The following is an 18,596-nucleotide window of genomic DNA, read 5'->3' as shown; positions in this document are numbered from 1 at the left end:
ACGTAGTTTCATTAGATAGGGTGGAATCTAAAGCTTTTCGTTTAATTAGTTCCTCTCTGACTGACTGTCTTCAGTCTCTTTCTCACCGAGGCAGTGTTGCATCTCTTGCTATCTTTTACCGCTGTTTTCATGCCAACTGCTCTTGCGATCTTGTTAACTGCATGCCTCTCCTCCTCCCGCGGCCTCGCTGCTCAAGACTTACTTTCTTCCTCTGACCCCTATTTTGTTGTCCACGTTTTTAATGCAAGAGTTAACCAGTACTCTCAATCATTCATATTTTTCTCTGGTAAACTCCCTACCTGCTTCTGTATTTCCATCTTCCTATAACTTGGCCTTATTTAAGAGGGAGGTTTCAAGACATCCCTTTCCATTGGCTAACTCTCTCGGACCTGCACGGGGAATGACATTCACTGTAAGTGGGGCCTTTCTTTTTCACTTTCTTTTGCCCTTGGCCAGCTTTCCCCTCTCACATGAAAGAATAGGTTGCTATTTGTAAATGAAGAAGATCGTGTGTAGGAGCTGTAGGGGAGAGGAATAGTTGAGAGAAGGATTTCTCGCAATTTTGGTTCCTTTCTCTCTGTGTGAGTTGAGATAGAGATCTCATTCACTTTTGTTTATTTATTTATTGTGTATGTGTGTGTGTGTGTGTGTGTGTGTGTGTGTGTGTGTGTGTGTGTGTGTGTGTGTGTGTGTGTGTGATCATCTTGCTATTGCAAATATCGCTCTCGTTAAAGGAAAGTGACACCCAATAAATTTTTTTTTTTTTTTTATTTACTCTCACCTGCATCAGCGTGGATGTATATACGGGGAGTAATGAATAATTGTAAAAGTGTGTGTCAAATGGAAGTGTGTCAGTCGGCCGGGAGGAGCCGCCAACCTTGCAGCAACGTAGACAAGAGCTAACATGGCGGGGCTGCAGGGAGAGGATGTAGGTCGTTCCGGCCCCTCGTGCCCTGGCATTCAGCTGGCACTCTCTTCCCCTGCCCAACACTCAGGTAGGCATCCACCAAGCCTCGTGGAAGGCAGTCACAATGGGGGAAGACTGATGTGGGATGAAGTGTTTCGTTTCTCGCTTGACCTGTTAGTTGTTGGCCTAGCGTGGTCAGCCTCTGTTGGGTTGGCAGGACGGGCATCTGAAAGTTGGCCATAATGAACAACGAGATTAACTTGGCATAATTCCTTTGAATTTTTTTTTTTTTTTTTTTTTTTTGTGTGTGTATGTTTCTGTTCATTGACTCAGATTGATATTAAACTAACAGTGGCTCTTGGCATCAGCGTATGCTATTGCTGGCATCGCGGCGAGGCGGCAGGTTGTATTAGACCAGGGCACTTAAATGTCTGAGGTGTAGAAGTGTAGAAGCGAGAGTAATGTTTCACGATGGGGGTCCAAGAAGATGGTGGGAGCGGTTGAATTAGTGATGTGTGCTGAGAAGGCAGGAGAGTAACAGTAGCCATTGGCGAAAAAGGAAATGTGAGAAAAGTTTCCTCCATGACCCTGGACAGCTGTGGATTCAAACCAAAGGAAAACAAAAGTAGTGTTGCGCAAGGGAGGTGAAGGAACATGGTTGAGAGTGCGGGTCTGGCATTTCATCAACAAGATGCCGGCCCGCCTTCACCTGTGAGGCAAACGCAACCGTGAGGGCGGCAGCGCGTTGGGGTGGAGAGGCATAGTGAGAATATGAGATGCTAAATGTTCTATTACTAAATGAAGAAGTATAATGGTAATGAAGAATCATTTTAATTCGTGTGTTCTCTCCTTCAGACTGGCGTGAGGCAAGATGTAAAGAAGAGGATCGAAGACATTCGTTTGTTGGAGTCGAGAAAGTCAGCACGCCTCGCAGACCAGGACACAGACTTCGCCAAACTTGCCGACATGTCTACAGACCGCAAGGAGCGTAAACCTTCTCAGACCATAGACGTTCCGGCATCTACCAGTGGCTTCCAAGGGTGAGTACGATTACAGAAAGTTCTTACCTATGAATTATGTCTATACGTCGGAGATGAATTATTACAGGAGGTTTGGAGAAGAGACCAAGAAAGAATGAGAAAGAGATTAAGGAATGGGCAGAAAGGAAAGAGGGTTTGGAGAGTGAGTCTGTAAGGGATTTCAGGCGGGGCTGTTACCCGTTCCCGAGAACCTTGACCCCACCAAACCCCATTCCCCCCCACCTGCTTACCTTCCTTTTCCGTTGTCCCGTTCTCTCCCATTCCTCCAGCCAGCCAGCTCACGCCTCTCCTTTCAGTTTCCTGTCTCTTATTATCCTAAGGCAGCGTCTTCACTTTATGCCACGTTATGCACTCATATTAACAGTTTGGAATTTGAATTTCTTTCTTCTGAGAGTTTTTGATCGCCAACCGCCTTGGGCTGTTGAAAGTTTAGTACGGTGTGTGTGTGTGTGTGTGTGTGTGTGTGTGTGTGTGTGTGTGTGTGTGTGTGTGTGTGTGTGTGTGTGTGTGTGTGTGTGTGTGTGTGTGTGTGTGTGTGTGTGTGTGTTTACCTAGTTGTATTTACCTAGTTGTAGTTTTACAGGGCCTGTGCTTTATGCTCGTGTGGCCCCGTCTCCATATCTACACTTATCCAATCTTACTTTAAAAGTATGCACACTCGTTGCAGATACTACTTCTTCATTTAAACTGTTCCACGTCTCAATACATCTTTGCGGGAAACTATATTTTTTAACATCTCTCAGACATCTTCCTTTTCTCAGCTTTTTACTATGCGATCTTGTGCTTCGAATGTCATATGTGTGTGTGTGTGTGTGTGTGTGTGTGTGTGTGTTATTAGGTATACGTAATGGTAATTAAGGGGTTATCTCTCCCTACTATCCACGCTCTGTGGTTAGTGAGAGAGAGAGAGAGAGAGAGAGAGAGAGAGAGAGAGAGAGAGAGAGAGTCATTGAGTCCGCAGATAGAACAGGACACAATGATGTCCCCGGATTGCGTGCGTCTTTAGATGCGTAACCTGCTTCAAAGGATTGGCTGGCTCTCTCTCTCTCTCTCTCTCTCTCTCTCTCTCTCTCTCTCTCTCTCTCCAGCAACCTTCCTATCTCATATTCCACCACAACAACCACCTGAGAAACAGAAAATGACAGACATAAAAATGCAGCCGTCAAACACAAGACAGTTCTTTCTCCTCGTCTCCCTAGTCAACGTCACGTGAGATCCATCTTGGTTGTGACCTGGATCCGTTGAGAGAGAGATAGATAGATAGATAGATAGATAGAGAGAGAGAGAGAGAGAGAGAGAGAGAGAGAGAGAGAGAGAGAGAGAGAGAGAGAGAGAGAGAGAGAGAAAGCTGTTTTATTCTAACTTTTAGAACATCATTTATTTGCCAAGTACAACCCAGTGTATTTCTTAATACCTCGAATATAATGACTGAAGTAATGGTTGTGAATGGCGTGAACGAACAAGCTTTGTACAATACACATATATACATAACGCCTTCTGGTTTGGTCTGCGGTTGAAGCAAGGTTAACTACTCATGCTCTGGAGATACTTGAGCCCGAAGAAGAACCGCAGCACTTGGCCATGTATCGAATGTACAATTTAATAAGCACTATTCGGGCAACCAGTACGGCTCCGCCTCCACAATGTAGAGGGTATAGATGAGGGACGGTGAAGCCGAGGGGTGATGATATAGGAATATGTTTGAAAAGAGGATGGATAGAGGGTACAGGTGTGAGTAATTGGGGCAGGTGTGTGTGTGTGTGTGTGTGTGTGTGTGTGTGAGAGAGAGAGAGAGAGAGAGAGAGAGAGAGAGAGAGAGAGAGAGAGAGAGGGGGGAGGCGGTGTTAGCAGCAGTTGGGGAGCGAGGAGATGGAGGCATGAGGAAGTGTGACGAATCATGTTGGTCAGGACAGGGAGAGTGCCCTTCGAAGACCGAACGTGTGTGTGTGTGTGTGTGTGTGTGTGTGTGTGTGTGTGTGTGTGTGTGTGTGTGTGTAATTCACTGTTTGATCTACTGCAGTGTCTGACGAGACAGCCAGACGTTACCCAACGGAACGAGCTCAGAGCTCATTATTTCCGATCTTCGGATAGGCCTGAGACCAGGCACACACCACACACCGGGACAACAAGGTCACAACTCCTCGATTAACATCCCGTACCTACTCACTGCTAGGTGAACAGGGGCTACACGTGAAAGGAGACACACCCAAATATCTCCACCCGGCCGGGGAATCGAACCCCGGTCATCTGGCTTGTGAAGCCAGCGCTCTAACCACTGAGCTACCCGGCCGTGTGTGTGTGTGTGTGTGTGTGTGTGTGTGTGTGTGTGTGTGTGTGTGTGTGTTCAAAATAGGATTGTTTAATTTTTTTCCTTCTCCTCCTATCTCCTTTTCGGGGAATGGCGTCAGTGACTGCAAGTATGAGGTCGGGATGTGGGACGAGAGCACCACAGAAGTATTGATAACTTATTGATGGTGATAGTGGAGGTGTGACGTGGAGTCCTTTGTATTAACCTTGGGGCCGAGAAACCCTCACTCATTTAATCACTCATGACATTCTGCATGGATGAATTAAAGGAAGCAGTGCACGCCGAGTTCTCTTGCCTCGGCATGACGTCATGGTAAAAATATCCTAATCGTTAACTCAATCATTTGGTAGACCAAGGAGAGAATAAGAGGATAAGGTCGCTGTGCGTGATAAGAGAGGCTGCATGCTACTCAGATTCTTGCTCCTCTTAATACTCCTCTTTTCGTTTCTCCTTCTTCTCCTTCTTCTCTTTCTCCTTCTCCTTCTCCTCCTCCTCCTTCTCCTTCTCCTCCTCCTCCTCCTCCTCCTCCTCCTCCTCCTCCTCCTCCTCCTCCTCCTCCTCCTCCTCCTCCTCCTCCTCCTCAAATATGGAAAGTTAGTGAAAAAAAAGCTCCTTTTACTCCTACCGGACATTCATGCTTGTAACAAAGTGTACAGTTCTTTACATTTTGTCTGCATTGCTTTCTCACCATGATAGACACAGCTATGCTCTGATAATGCACGTCCATAAATTAGATAGAAAATGACAGTAAGAATGCGTCCGATAATTTATTTGCGCTGATCTTGCACCTCCATAAATTAAATAGAAAATGACAGTTAAGAACACGTTAGGGAAATAATATTTAATTACAAGATGCATTAAAAACATAATAATGAAGAGTTCTTTTAGATAAATATAAATGGTTGAAATTATATTTATATGGGAGTTGATTATAGGTAATGGAAAAGAGTAAGAATGTAAACAGATTCAACACCACGGAATGGAGGATCCGGAGTCGTATAGATAGGAAGGAGCAGTGGAATAGATGTGATAGATAGAATACGTCCCTTCAAGGACAGTCATGGAAGGTGGGGAAGATGGTGGGAAAAGGGAGAGGGACGGAATTAGATGTGCAGGTTGGTAATCATGGTATCAAATTGTTCTTTATCCTGGTGTGTGTGTGTGTGTGAAGGAAAATATGTGTGGGTGAGGGATTGCACACACACACACACACACACACACACACACACACACACACACACACACACACACACACACACACACACACACACGATCTAGGCAAATTGCTCGAAATCAATTTCTCGACAGTAAATTGCGAGAAACTAGTTGCTCGAAAAATAAATTCTCGAATTAATTACTCGAAAGGTAAGTTACTCGAAATGGTTGGAAACACTCACCTTAGCAGTCAGTCTTCCAGGCCTTTTTCTCTGTCCTAAATTACCACACGGTGGTGGGACTACTCTCTGTACGTGTGGCTCTCCCTTTATTCCCATAGCAACCATATTCAGTGTCATTAGCCTTGCCTTGCAGTCTTCCCTTGATTGTTAATACTCGTCACTGGATCAGTTGAACTTTGTTGATATTGTACATTTAATGGAATTAACAATAATAAAATACCATAACATTTCAAATACTTCAATCAACTAACTATTAACTTACAATACTATTGATAATTTTCCTGATCGTTAGATATTCAACTTTTCTTATATCTTTTTTCTGTTAATATTTCAGTAATTTTGGAAATCTCGAGCCCTAGAGATGAATCCAACTTGTGTTGAGAGCGAAAAAGGAAAGACATTATGTTTGGATGGATATTTATATACACATGTTCAATTGATGATAATAATATTTTTGGATCTTCTTTGGATAGTGTATATTTATATGGAGGAGGTAGTAGACACCTAGTGAAACAATAATCTACTCCTAGAATTGGTCTGTTCCAGACCAATTCTAGTGTGGATCAGTTCAGGGGGTGTTGTGAACCTTCCATTAAAGCTAGTTGTTATCTCCCTAAACGTTTCCCCTTGTCTCACAACTCAAGGGTCTCAAAACTCAAGGGGGTAGTCACTGCCTGCCTTCAAAAGACAACTCTCACTAAACTACATGCACTTCACTACACACACTTCCTTCACTCAAACCAGAAATGATTCCAAGTTGAACTGCTTTTCAGGTAGCGGCTCATAATGTCTTCACATTTCACTCAATTTTTTCTTCATTAACTTCTGCAACATTCGAGGTCTTAGATATAATTTTCAATCTGTAGAACACCACCTCTCCTCTACTAAATCTCATCTTTTCCTCACCGAAACACAGCTGTCTGAGGCAACTGACAGTAGCCCCTTTTGTGTTCCCACCCATTTTCTCTATCCTCAATTTCGTTCCAAAGCTAGATGCTGCATCTATGTGCGCAACGACTTAACTTGCTCTCGTGCCCAAGCTCTTGAATCTTCCGAGTTTTCCACCATCTGGCTTAGACTCAATAGTCACACTCTAACTAAATTGATCTGTGCTGTCTATCTCTCCCCTAACTCCTCTGACTGTAGGAAATTCTTTGACTATTTAAATTCCAAAGTGGAGCACATTCTATCCTTCTATCCTTTCGCGGATACCTCCATCCTTGGATATTTCAATGTTCACCACCAGGGATTTTCTGGACGGGGTTGTGAATTACCAATCACCCCGGGATGCTATTAATTCCTTCTTGTTGTAGGTAAAGTCACTTTGGAATGTTTCTGTGGCTTTCAGGTGAATATCAAAGGTGAACTTATATATATATATATATATATATATATATATATATATATATATATATATATATATATATATATATATATATATATATATATATATATATATATATATATATATATATATATATATATATATATATATATATATATATATATATATATATATATATATATATATATATATATATATATATATATATATATATATATATATATTTACAATTAAATACAGAGTTTTTGGTGCAGAAGAATGTGAGAGGCGCGGGATAAGCCTGTGCCCCGGCGTGATCACGCCTCCACCTCGTCACAAGAGTTGCTGTTCACGGCCGGCCTCGGAGGCCTAGTGCCTCGGAAAAGTGCTGACCCAGGAATTTATGACTAAGTTTGCTAAGATTACTATACATGAATATATCGGTGAATATAGGGTTCTAATTACATGAATTAGGCAAGGGAAAGTTACTTATGACTCGGAGTAATACATGTTAATATGCAAACCATTTATATGATATAATGTAGATGCAACCGAATATATTCGATGGCACTCGAAATAGTTTGTGGAAAGTTCCGTCACACCGTGACGTAGGGTGGTATAATCATGTCTGCCTCACTTATGTGGAATCCTGGGGTGCCAACACTTATGTATACATGCACATATAATAATAATTAGAGAATTAATTACAAGTACAACATAGATAATTATGTGACACGTTTACAGGGAGACACTCCCAACATTCTTGATCTTTTCATTACCTCTAATCATTCTACTTATGCTGTTACCCTAGCTTCTCTGTTGGGCTCCTCCAATCACAATCCCATATCTGTATCTTGTCTTATTTCTCCAATCCCTCCTCAGGATATCCATAAGGCGGAGGTGCTTCTGGCGTTTTGCCTCAGCCAGCTGGGGACCTGATGTATTATGCTGATTTTCCCTGGAAAGATTACTGTTTCCCTGTCAGAGACCCATCCCTTGTGTGCTGAACGCATAACAGAGGTGATAGTGTCTGGCATGGACGCATACACTCCTCACTCTTTTTCTCAACCTAAATTTTCTAAACCTTGGTTTAACCCAGCCTGTTCTCGCGCTATACATGATAGAGAGGTTGCCCACAAAAGGTACTTGAACCTTCCATCACCTGTATCTCATGCACTTTATATTTCTGCCCGGAATCTTGCCAAGTCTATTCTTTAACATGCCAAACACTCCTTCATAAATAGAAAATTTCCAAAGCTTTCAAACACAAACTCTCCTTGAGACTTCTGGCATCAGGCCAAAAACATCTCCAATAACTTTACTTCTTCATCTTTCCCTCCTTTATTTCATCGTGATGGCACAACTGCCATCACATCTGTCTTTAAAGCTGAACTCTTCTCTCAAATCTTTGTTAACAACTCCACCTTCAATGATTTTGGGCTTGGCCCTCCCTCTCTTCCTTCCTCTGACTATTTAATGTCTACAACTAAAGTTCTTCGTAATGATGTTTTCCATGCCGTCTTTGGTCTAAACCTTTGGAAGGCGTATGGTCCTGATGGGGTCCCTCCTAATGTTCCCAAAAACTATGCTGCCATGCTTGCATCTTGCCTGGCCAAACTCTTTCAACTATGTCTATCAACTTCTACCTCTCCTTCTTGCTGGAAGTTTGCCTACATTCAGATTGTTCATAAAAAAAGGTGACCGTTCTAATCCCTCAAATTACCGCCCTATGACTTTAATTTCTTGTTTATCTAAAGTTTTTGAATATATCCTCAATAGGAAGATTTTCAAATATCTGTCATTTCACAACCTGATCGCCAGTATGGCTTCCGTCAAGGTCGCTCTACTGGTGATCTTCTGGCTTTCCTTACTGAGTCTTGATCATCCTCTTTTAGAGATTTCGGTGAAACTTTTGTGTAGACATATCAAAAGCTTTTGATAGAGCCTGGCACAAAGCTTTGATTTGAAAACTGCCCTCCTACGGTTTCTATCCTTCTCTCTGCAACTTTCAAACGATTTTTTAAACGTTGGTGTTAGTAAGTACCAACAGCAAACCCCACGTCGTGCTTCCTCTTACTTACTTTGCAAATGAGTTTCTAAAACTCGGGTAAGGAGACATTATGTGGTGTTGGTAAGACCAAACAAAAACAGGGGCCGCCGTGGTACAGTGGATCCGTGCGTGCTTTGGGATCTGAGGGGTCTCCAAGCGCACGGGTTCGAATCCTGTCTACGGTCTGAGTGTAGGTTGGGCTTCCTCACTCGGGGCAACGTTTTCCTAGCGGGTGGGCTTTGGAATAGGAGGTACCCTTAATAAGTATCCCCTTTAGCCCATAAATTCCCGTGAAAAGCCCACATGGTATAAAAAAAAAAAAAAAAAACGTCGCTCTCCGCACAGGTTGGCAGCTCTGAAGATGCAATTTTTGCCCGAAATCGATCAGCTGATGAATGTTTACATCATTTCCGACTCAACAAATACATTTGTTTGTCTCGCCAGTGCTCACCAATTAAACATTATTATGGCAATGATGAAAGGAATTCCACTAGCAGAGACTCAAAAGATTTTCCTGCCTGAGCTGCTGGTGTCAGAAAATCCAGTTGTGCGAGATAAACCCACGATATGGCAAACACGGTGATGGAGACGGGGAAGAAGGCATACCTTGAAATTGGTGCAGGGGTAAGTGGTCTGCTGCAGCTCAAAGTATTAAAGAAGCTGCAGACACCATCAAGGATGTAGCACATTCCTTGAAAAGTTCTGGTCTCTTTACGAGGAAATAAGTGAGTACCAAATTGGACTTTGTGCAAGATGGTGCGATGGATGTAATAGACTATTTTTGTTTAATAAAAGAGAAACAAGTATAGAAATAATGCTTGTTTTTCAAAGATATCTAGAAAATAACTATTTACACATGGTAATATGGGTGAATCCAGAATCTTTGTGTTGGTGGGGATCTAACCTAGGTTAAGAGGGTAGGTTGGTTTGATTAAGTGCATTAATTTCCAAAGCAATTGCCAATTGTAGCCTGATCTACACATTAAATGTGTTTTTTCAAAAATGAAATGTTGATAATAAGGATCTGCTACATCAGTATTCTTGAAATTACCCAATTATAGCGTACAGCACAGATACACTGCAAGGAAACTTGGGCAAATAAAAAATTGAATGTAACCAAATAGAATATAGTAACTCAGTCACTAAACCAGAGATTGAAATAATTGCGGTAGCACTAACTTATTTATCAGATCAAGGACATGTTTTACACTTTGAAAATTATAACATACACCTCAGTACAGGGGTGGCCAAACTTTTGAGTGCTATGGCCACATTGAAAAAAAAATATATATTATACAATATTATATGGCCGCATAGTGTGATAAATCAAAATTATTAATGCTTAGAATATAAAATAAAATGCTTTTAAAGAAGAAGCCACTCTCCCAGGTATATGCACACCTGCACGAAGGAAATGAAATACTCACAATATTATTTGCCATTATGTATTAAATTTCTCTTTCAAATTTGCTAATATTTGTTGAGTCACAGGAATTTGTTTGGTGGGCCGTAGTTTGCCAACATCTGCCATAGTACAATAGATACACAAGTTAAAACAACAGCTCAATAATTCTCCAGTGTAGTGCCCTATCTGTTGCTTCTTCTAAAAAAAACATACTATTGTACTTTTACATGATGAGGCACAGATTCCGGAACAGGCAGGCCGCTATTCACAGCAATATTATGCAGTACTGCTGTAACAATAATTATCTTCTTGTTTGTCTCTATTTTATACGTAAGTGCCTCTATACTGCAAATTGCTGTTTCCTCACCCCAAAGTATCTCTCAGTTGAGTTGTTTGTGCCATATGTGATGCACCATATCTAATTTCTTGTTCAGCTTTGGGATTCAGTGTTGGTGTCAAGAAGTAAGTTATAGATGGATACCCTGAATCCCTGTATAATCTTTATTTATTTATTATTTATTTATTTTGTTTTATTTATTTATTATTATTTTTATTTATTTATTTATTTTTCCCAAAACCTAGAATTATAAAAAATGCAGTAGTCATAAACACTTCTTGGCCAACTACTAATGATATTTGTGAAACACAATTTGGTATCACAAACTATCATCACATACAGTGTGAAATAGTCTTTCCTGCAGCGGTACAGTTCCACGTTGTTACCCCCAGGGCTAACAATTGGAATTAGGCGATGACACCTAGCATGCCAGTAGTTCCTCTGCAACCTGACGTGTGTTGGCTGGTTCAGGAAACTATATTATTTGGTATCATATGTGTCAGTATAACTGCTATGCAGTGAACATATTTCCAGATGTCATTAAACCATCTGCCATTATCAACCCCGCTAGCACAGTAGTGTAGTGGTGCAAGAAGCTGTAGGTAACCAGGAACTCTGCAGCTTGTGGAGGAGAGATGATATTAGTTGTCTTGTTATTTGCAGTTCTACCTGGGAACACACTACATATGATCCATAGCTTTTCATGACATTTTATAATTAAGCAGAGCAACAACAACAACAACAGCAACAAAACTACTAACATTTACTTCCATTTATTGATGTTAACTAGTTTTTTGTTAAGAAAGTAAACAAGAAATGTATTAATTAGTACAAATATTGATAATATACTGTAGGTGTATATATTCTATATTTAATGAATATTAGAAAAAAAAAATTCTAAAGTGATCAAATTAAAAAGATCTTGCCATATACTTAGAACACAGTTCAACACACCCATTAATATATAGCATATTCTTCCAGCCAATGTTACTTTTATATGTATTTTTATTTACTGTATATTCATTCATTGGGGTGGCATGGCAGCAGTTGTTTGGCTTACCTGTTTCTCACCCCTATATAGCTGTCACGTCATGCCACAAGTAGGTTAGGCCAACCAGGTGAGTTTAACCCCTAATCGCCTACCACCGGAGTTGTTTGTTCCTATTCCTAACCTAACCTAACCTAACATAGAGGAATTGAATTGGAGCGAAAGGAGCTGAGGCAAACAGGTATTTGGGACAACACAACCGGACACATATATGTTACCCTCCCAGCCCCTGAGCCATTGTCAGTTCCCCAAAATACAGTTACTGTCGCTTTACATGAATGTATTGATGTTTGAAGGCATGAACAATACTTAAATGTTATACCTACCACCTTAAAATCCTGTAAACACTGGAGTCTGTAGAGTGTATAGCCAGTGGAGACTGGAAACTTCACTGACTTTTCTGTAAACGTCAACAAAACAAACCCAAAATTCACTACAGTAAGGGAGAACGCTCTCATTTATAAATGCCATTATCTCTTTTTTACGATGATGGCCATTATTTTTCATTTACAAGGAAACATTTTGACATATCATGTTTTTAACATAAATTTTAATCCCATTTGATTCGTGAATAACATTGGTGTCTCTTGTTGGGAAGGGATAGGAGACACCAACAATGATTTAAGGAACCTTTAGTGTTTAGTGTCCAGTTATACTAACACCAACGTAAAAATCAGAACGTAACAAGAAACAGCCACATAGTATTAGCATTTAGTAACACCACGTAAAAAAAAAAAAAAAAAATCGGCTGTTTATTTCAGGTTTAATTTCCGACCGTTCTATTGCAGCCGTGGTACACGGCCATTGTTCTCTAAAGTTAGGCGTTCTGAAGCGTTTCCGGCAGTTTTTCTCACCCCTCCAACTACTTACTCTGTACAAGGGCCTTATCCGCTACTGTATGGAGTACTCTTCGCATGTTCCACTCACACAGTTTTATTAGATAGGGTGGAATCTAAAGCTTTTCGTCTCATCAACTCCTCTCCTCTGACTGACTGTCTTCAGCCTCTTTCTTACCGCCGAAATGTTGCATCTCTTTCTATCTTTTATCGCTATTTTCATGCTAACTGCTCTACTGATCTTGCTAACTGCATGCCTCCCCTCCTCCTGCAGCCTTGCCGCACAAGGATTTCTTCTTCTCCTCACCCCTGTTCTCTCCAACTCTCTAATACAAAAGTTAACCATTACTCTCAATCATTGAGAGTAACCAGTGGAACCATGCGTGCTTTAGGGTCCGAGGGGTCTCCAAGGGCACGGGTTCGAATCCTGTCCACGGTCCGAGTGTAGGTTGGGCTTCTTCACTCGGGGCAACGGTTTCCTACCGGATGGGCTTTGAGATAGGAGGTACCCCAAAAAGTATCTCCTTTAGCCCATAAATTCCCGTGAAAAGCCCAAATGGTATAAAAAAAAAACCAACTCTGGAACTTCCTGCGTGCTTTTGTATTTCCATCTTCCTATGACTTGACCTCTTTTAAGAGGGAGGTTTCAAGACATTTTTCCCTGAATTTTGGATAACTCACATGACCTTAAGAGAACTGGCAACCCAGTGGGCCATTTTTTTCCCCCAGTTTTTGTTGACCTTGGCCAGTTGCCTCTCCTGCATTATAAAAAAAAAAAAAAAAAAAAATATATATATATATATATATATATATATATATATATATATATATATATATATATATATATATATATATATATATATATATATATATATATATATATATATATATATATATATATTACCTGTTCTTAATTTTATTTATTTAGTTAACAGTAATAAGGTTATCTTTATATCTTTTTTTCTTTTTGGATATTTCTCAATTTATATTGATTTCTCATTAAACCACTATTTTCGAACTATTGAAAATTCGAGAATGTATTTTTCCAGCAATTTTCTTTCGCGCAATCGATTTCGTGCAATTTACCGGACACACACACACACACACACACACCCTCCCACCCACCCACCGCGTAGTGTAGTGGTTAGCACGCTCGGCTCACAATCGAGAGGAACGGGTTCGAGTCCCGGGAAGCGGCGAGGCAAATGGGCAAGCCTCTTAATGTGTAGCTCCTGTTCACCTAACAGTAAATAGGTACGGGATGTAACTCGAGGGGTTGTGGCCTCGCTTTCCCGGTGTGTGTTGTGTGTGATGTGGTCTCAGTCCTAACTGAAGATCGGTCTATGAGCTTTGAGCTCGCTCCGTAATTGGGAAGACTGGCTGGGTGACCAGCAGGCGACCGAAATGAATTACACACCTCGTATGGCACAGTGACCGTAGGATTCACTTACCCGCTTTTCTACCCCATTCCCTTGTCTCGTTTTCCTTGTCTTTCACCCATCCTCCCCTTGCCCTCTCCTTGGTTGAGCCCGTTCCGTATCTCCCCACCCCTTTCCTCCACACCTCACTCAAATGGTCGTTTCTTAGAGTTCAGTCTTTTCATGTCGTCAGTTAGTAGCACGCTTCTGATTCTTCGTGACTCATGAAGCTCCATGAACCCAGAAAAATGTCCCGTACTCCGCTGTTTGACGAGTGGCGACGCATCGGGGCAGCTTGTTTCACTTTAGACCATATTATGAAACACACTTTCAATTCATCATTATCATATCACCGGTATTTGTTAGTACGGATCTCACCCTCCCTTCATTCAGCAGCGTAAGATGGTTGTTCCCACCCTGCTGCTGTGACGCGAGGCAGTTGTTTATTTGGCAGAGGGAAGGAGTCCGCAGCGTGACAAGAGTATTCAAACCTTTATTAGGGTACCTACATATTTTGCAGGGGTAGGGGGTGGGGAGCGTCAGGCGTGTCAGTAGTGTACAGGTCAGGCTTTGTCTCTTTTTGTACACGCCTTGCAGTACGCACATCTCTCTCTCTCTCTCTCTCTCTCTCTCTCTCTCTCTCTCTCTCTCTCTCTCTCTCTCTCTCTCTCTCTCTCTCTCTCTCCATCCGCTTACATAACTATACGTATATATACGGTTTGGGAACATCTGTGCTCAGTCTTCCCACCTGTCCTGTCCTCACCTGTAGTTAGTAAGTTAACCGGCCGGCGTGACGTCAAGGGAAATGCACCGGTTTATTACACACATTATCCACACTTTTTTTTTTTCTCTTCTTTATGTCTTTTATCTTTCTTGTCAAGGCCGCTGTTGCTATCAGAGGAGTGATACAGATTACGGTTATCTGGCATGCATGAATTTTAGAGCAGTGAGGAAACCTTGATTACATAAGGGTGTGGTTGGTGGTGGTGTGGATATAAAAATTGATTGGCTATGTAATTACATACTAGAATGAACTTAACTTGCTCTGTACATGTTATGTGCTTGATCTGAGAGCAGATTGTCCACTAACGAGAGCGTCTTGCGTAGGTGCAGCCGTCACCGGGACAGGTCAGATTAAGTTACCTTATAAAGTGTTATACTAGGTTAGGTTATAACGTATCCTTTCCTCGAATATTCCTTTGCGTGGTGATCTGCCTCTCTGCTCTACGTTATCTCTGTCCTCAAGTTTCCACATATGCACATTTCATTACTCCTTGCCCCCCTTTGTCTCTTGAATGTAGTACGTACTGTAGGTAAAAATGTCTAATTTGAAAATTATGTGAACTAACCTGTATCGTAACCTAACATATTGTTTTCATTTTCCCCTCTCCCGTACTGTAAGTTCAAATGTTTAATCTGAAAATAATGTAAACTAACCCATATTGTAACTTAACATTGTTTTCATTCCCCTCCTCTCTCTCTCTCTCTCTCTCTCTCTCTCTCTCTCTCTCTCTCTCTCTCTCTCTCTCTCTCTCTCTCTCTCTCTCTCTCTCTCATTTTGCCACACATTTAATATATTATGTACTAATATATGTAGAGATGTACCGATACTAAAATTTTGGCCGATTCCGATACCGATACCACCTAATTGGGCCCATACCGATACTACTACTTATAGTGATTACTGCACTGGACTCCAGGATGAGTTGGTGGACGGCGAGCGTTATCAGATGGGAGGTTTTGTTTTGGGGGATGCTGTGAGTCCTGAGAACGTTTTGAAGCCATTTGCAAAGGTAAATTACTCAGTAATTGGAATGAATATCTTCTCAGTCTTCTGATTCTTGTCAGTTATTTTAAATTCTTACTTCTTACTCCTTTAGCGACCATTTGGTCTTGTGCATTTTCATTATTAATTTTATTGACGATATTGTGGCGATCAAAAATATTTTTAAAATTATTGGAATTGTAAAACAGACACAAAATATTAGCAAAAGAAACTCATTTTGTTGTATGTTTCTCTTTAATTAAATCTGACATCCTTTGATATTAATTCATTAGACATTAGTAGACCAATTCAGAAAAATGAGCTTTCACCTAATCTTTTCAATTAAATAGAAAAAAGTTTAGTTTATTCTAAATTTCTAGTGCATTGCTATGAACTTAAATAATTAATATACAACAAATTATACACAATGCACATGATTACAAAACAGAATCGTTACTTTCTTAGTTATGGAATTTTTACATCCTTACGTTAACACAAGTAACTAAAAAATTAAACTTGCATTAAAATTAATATACATATATAATTCGAGCTTCCATCTATTCCAGTATGATATCTTGGAAAAGGCTAGCTCTAGCACTGTTAATTATAAATCAAATAATAATATGCTGTTATTTACAATAATGCAAAATGCCTAACTATGTATATATATATATATATATATATATATATATATATATATATATATATATATATATATATATATATATATATATATATATATATATATATATATATATATATATATATATATATATACCATTTGTTGGATTCTCAATATCTGAAGTTTGACATTCTTAGATTATAGTTAAAAAACCTAAGCTTTTCACCGGTGTGAACTTTGTGTGGGTGGAGGAGCAGCGTCTGACTGAGAGACAGTGAGAATGCGTGGTGACTCATGACCGACCGTGTGACAGGATGCCGGAGTTCAGCCTATACGCGTTTCATACACGTCCAATTTCTAGGTTGTGGCTTATTACCACAGAAAACAGTATTCTTTGACATACAGTAATCACCACGGAAACTTAATACGCCGTATTATATTAATTTGGTATCATCAATATCTTATATCGAATATATCACTAAGTAGTAAATTCCTTTTAGGTATCGGAAGTATCGGCATAAAATAAGCCGATACCGATACCGATACCCAAAAAGTGGGACGATACCGCCGATTCCGATACCGATGCCGATGCACATCTCTAAATATAATTATGTCCTACGTTAAAAATCAGTGCAGTACAGTGCCGTTCCATGTCCTCTGCCATCCTGTATTGTATGTCAGTGTTCTAATCTCCCCACCAATATTCCTTTTATGCAGTACTCGTGTGGTCATTCATGTCTCCTTTGCTTTTCTTTTTCTGGTACGCCACCCTGTCCACTTTACACCAAGACATTTCCTGTTACCGTCACAGATCCCGAAAGCGTCGCAGCTCCCGCTCTGAGGAGGACCAGATGGACGAGTGCGCCGCCGCCATGGTGCTGATGAAGCTATCCTGCTCCCCTCGCTCTCCCGTCCTGCCAGATGGTAAGTGTTGCTATCACAGATCCACGTTTGAGTCCCAGGGTCTTTCTTTTATAAATAAAGGGCACGGCACGGTGAAATAGGGTTGGTTTGCCTGGGAGTTACTTAGGTAGAAGACAAGGTGTAGTAATTGGTGATACAAGTTAGCGGTTTATATGATAATTTGCACAGTAGTGCATTACTCAGGGATGGTGTGTGTGTGTGTGTGTATTTACCTAGTTGTAGTTTTACAGGGCCTGGGCTTTATGTTCGTGTGGCCCCGTCTCCATATCTACACTTATCCAATTTTTCTTTAAAACTATGCTCACTCATTGCTGACACCACTTCCTCACTCAAACTGTTCCAAGTCTCAACACATCTTTGCGAGAAACTATATTTTTTAACATCTCTCAGACATCTTCCCTTCCTCAGTTTCTTACTATGCGATCTTGTGTTTCTAGTGTCATATTCTTCTCTCAGGATTAGTTTCTCATTATCCACTTGATCCATTCCTTTGATCAATTTATAAACTTGTATCAGATCACCTCTCTCTCCTCTCTGTTCCAGGGTTGATAGATCCATAGCTTTTAGTCTCTCCTCATATGTCATCCCTTTAAATTCTGGAACCATTCTTGTAGACATTTCTTTATGTGTCTCTTTTTAAGGGTGGTCCACACAACTGCATATTCCAATCTGGGTCTTATTTTAGTACTTATCAATTTCTTCATCATTTCTATGTCCATATAGTGAAATGCTAATCAAATATTCCTTAGCAAATTATATGTCTCTCTGAAAATTCTATCAATATGGCTTACCGGTTGATTGTTTTCTTCCATCGTCATTCCCAAGTCCTTTTCCTTTTTTACTTTTTCTAGTTCTACTCCATCTCCCATCTTATAGATTCCCATGGGTCGTCTTTCACTTTTTCCCATTTCCATGACATGGCTTTTGTCCACATTGAATTCCATCTCCTATTTTTTACTCCATTTCCAGATCTTGTTTAAGTCTTCCTGCAGTATTTCACAATCCTCTTTTTGTTTTATGACTGCACAGTTTCGCATCGTCCGCAAACAGATTTATGTAGGTGTGTGTGTGTGTGTGTGTGTGTGTGTGTGTGTGTGTGTGTGTGTGTGTGTGTGTGTGTGTGTGTGTGTGTGTGATGTGCCTTAGGAACAGATTTTTTCACGTTTCTGCGTTGTCTCTCGGCTATACTTTTAACATGTTCTATTAGAGATTATC

At 40.6% G+C, this 18,596-nt stretch overlaps 1 protein-coding gene across 2 annotated transcripts in view; it reads left to right on the top strand.

Moving 5' to 3' along the window:
- LOC123516413 (zinc finger protein 704-like) overlaps nucleotides 1–18,596 on the top strand; it is a 165,681-nt gene that overhangs the window by 14,787 nt on the left and 132,298 nt on the right. For both annotated transcript variants that reach the window (XM_045275676.1, XM_045275677.1), the window contains exons 2-3: nucleotides 1,763–1,947; nucleotides 17,269–17,381. In XM_045275676.1, coding sequence (XP_045131611.1) covers nucleotides 1,763–1,947; nucleotides 17,269–17,381 — 298 coding nt within the window. The remainder of the gene's footprint in view (nucleotides 1–1,762; nucleotides 1,948–17,268; nucleotides 17,382–18,596) is intronic.

This window comes from Portunus trituberculatus, chromosome 41 (genome assembly GCF_017591435.1).
Source record: "Portunus trituberculatus isolate SZX2019 chromosome 41, ASM1759143v1, whole genome shotgun sequence".
Classification (NCBI taxonomy): domain Eukaryota; kingdom Metazoa; phylum Arthropoda; class Malacostraca; order Decapoda; family Portunidae; genus Portunus; species Portunus trituberculatus.
The sequence above is the reverse complement of the archived record's forward strand: the minus strand, read 5'-3'. Positions and strand labels throughout refer to the sequence as shown.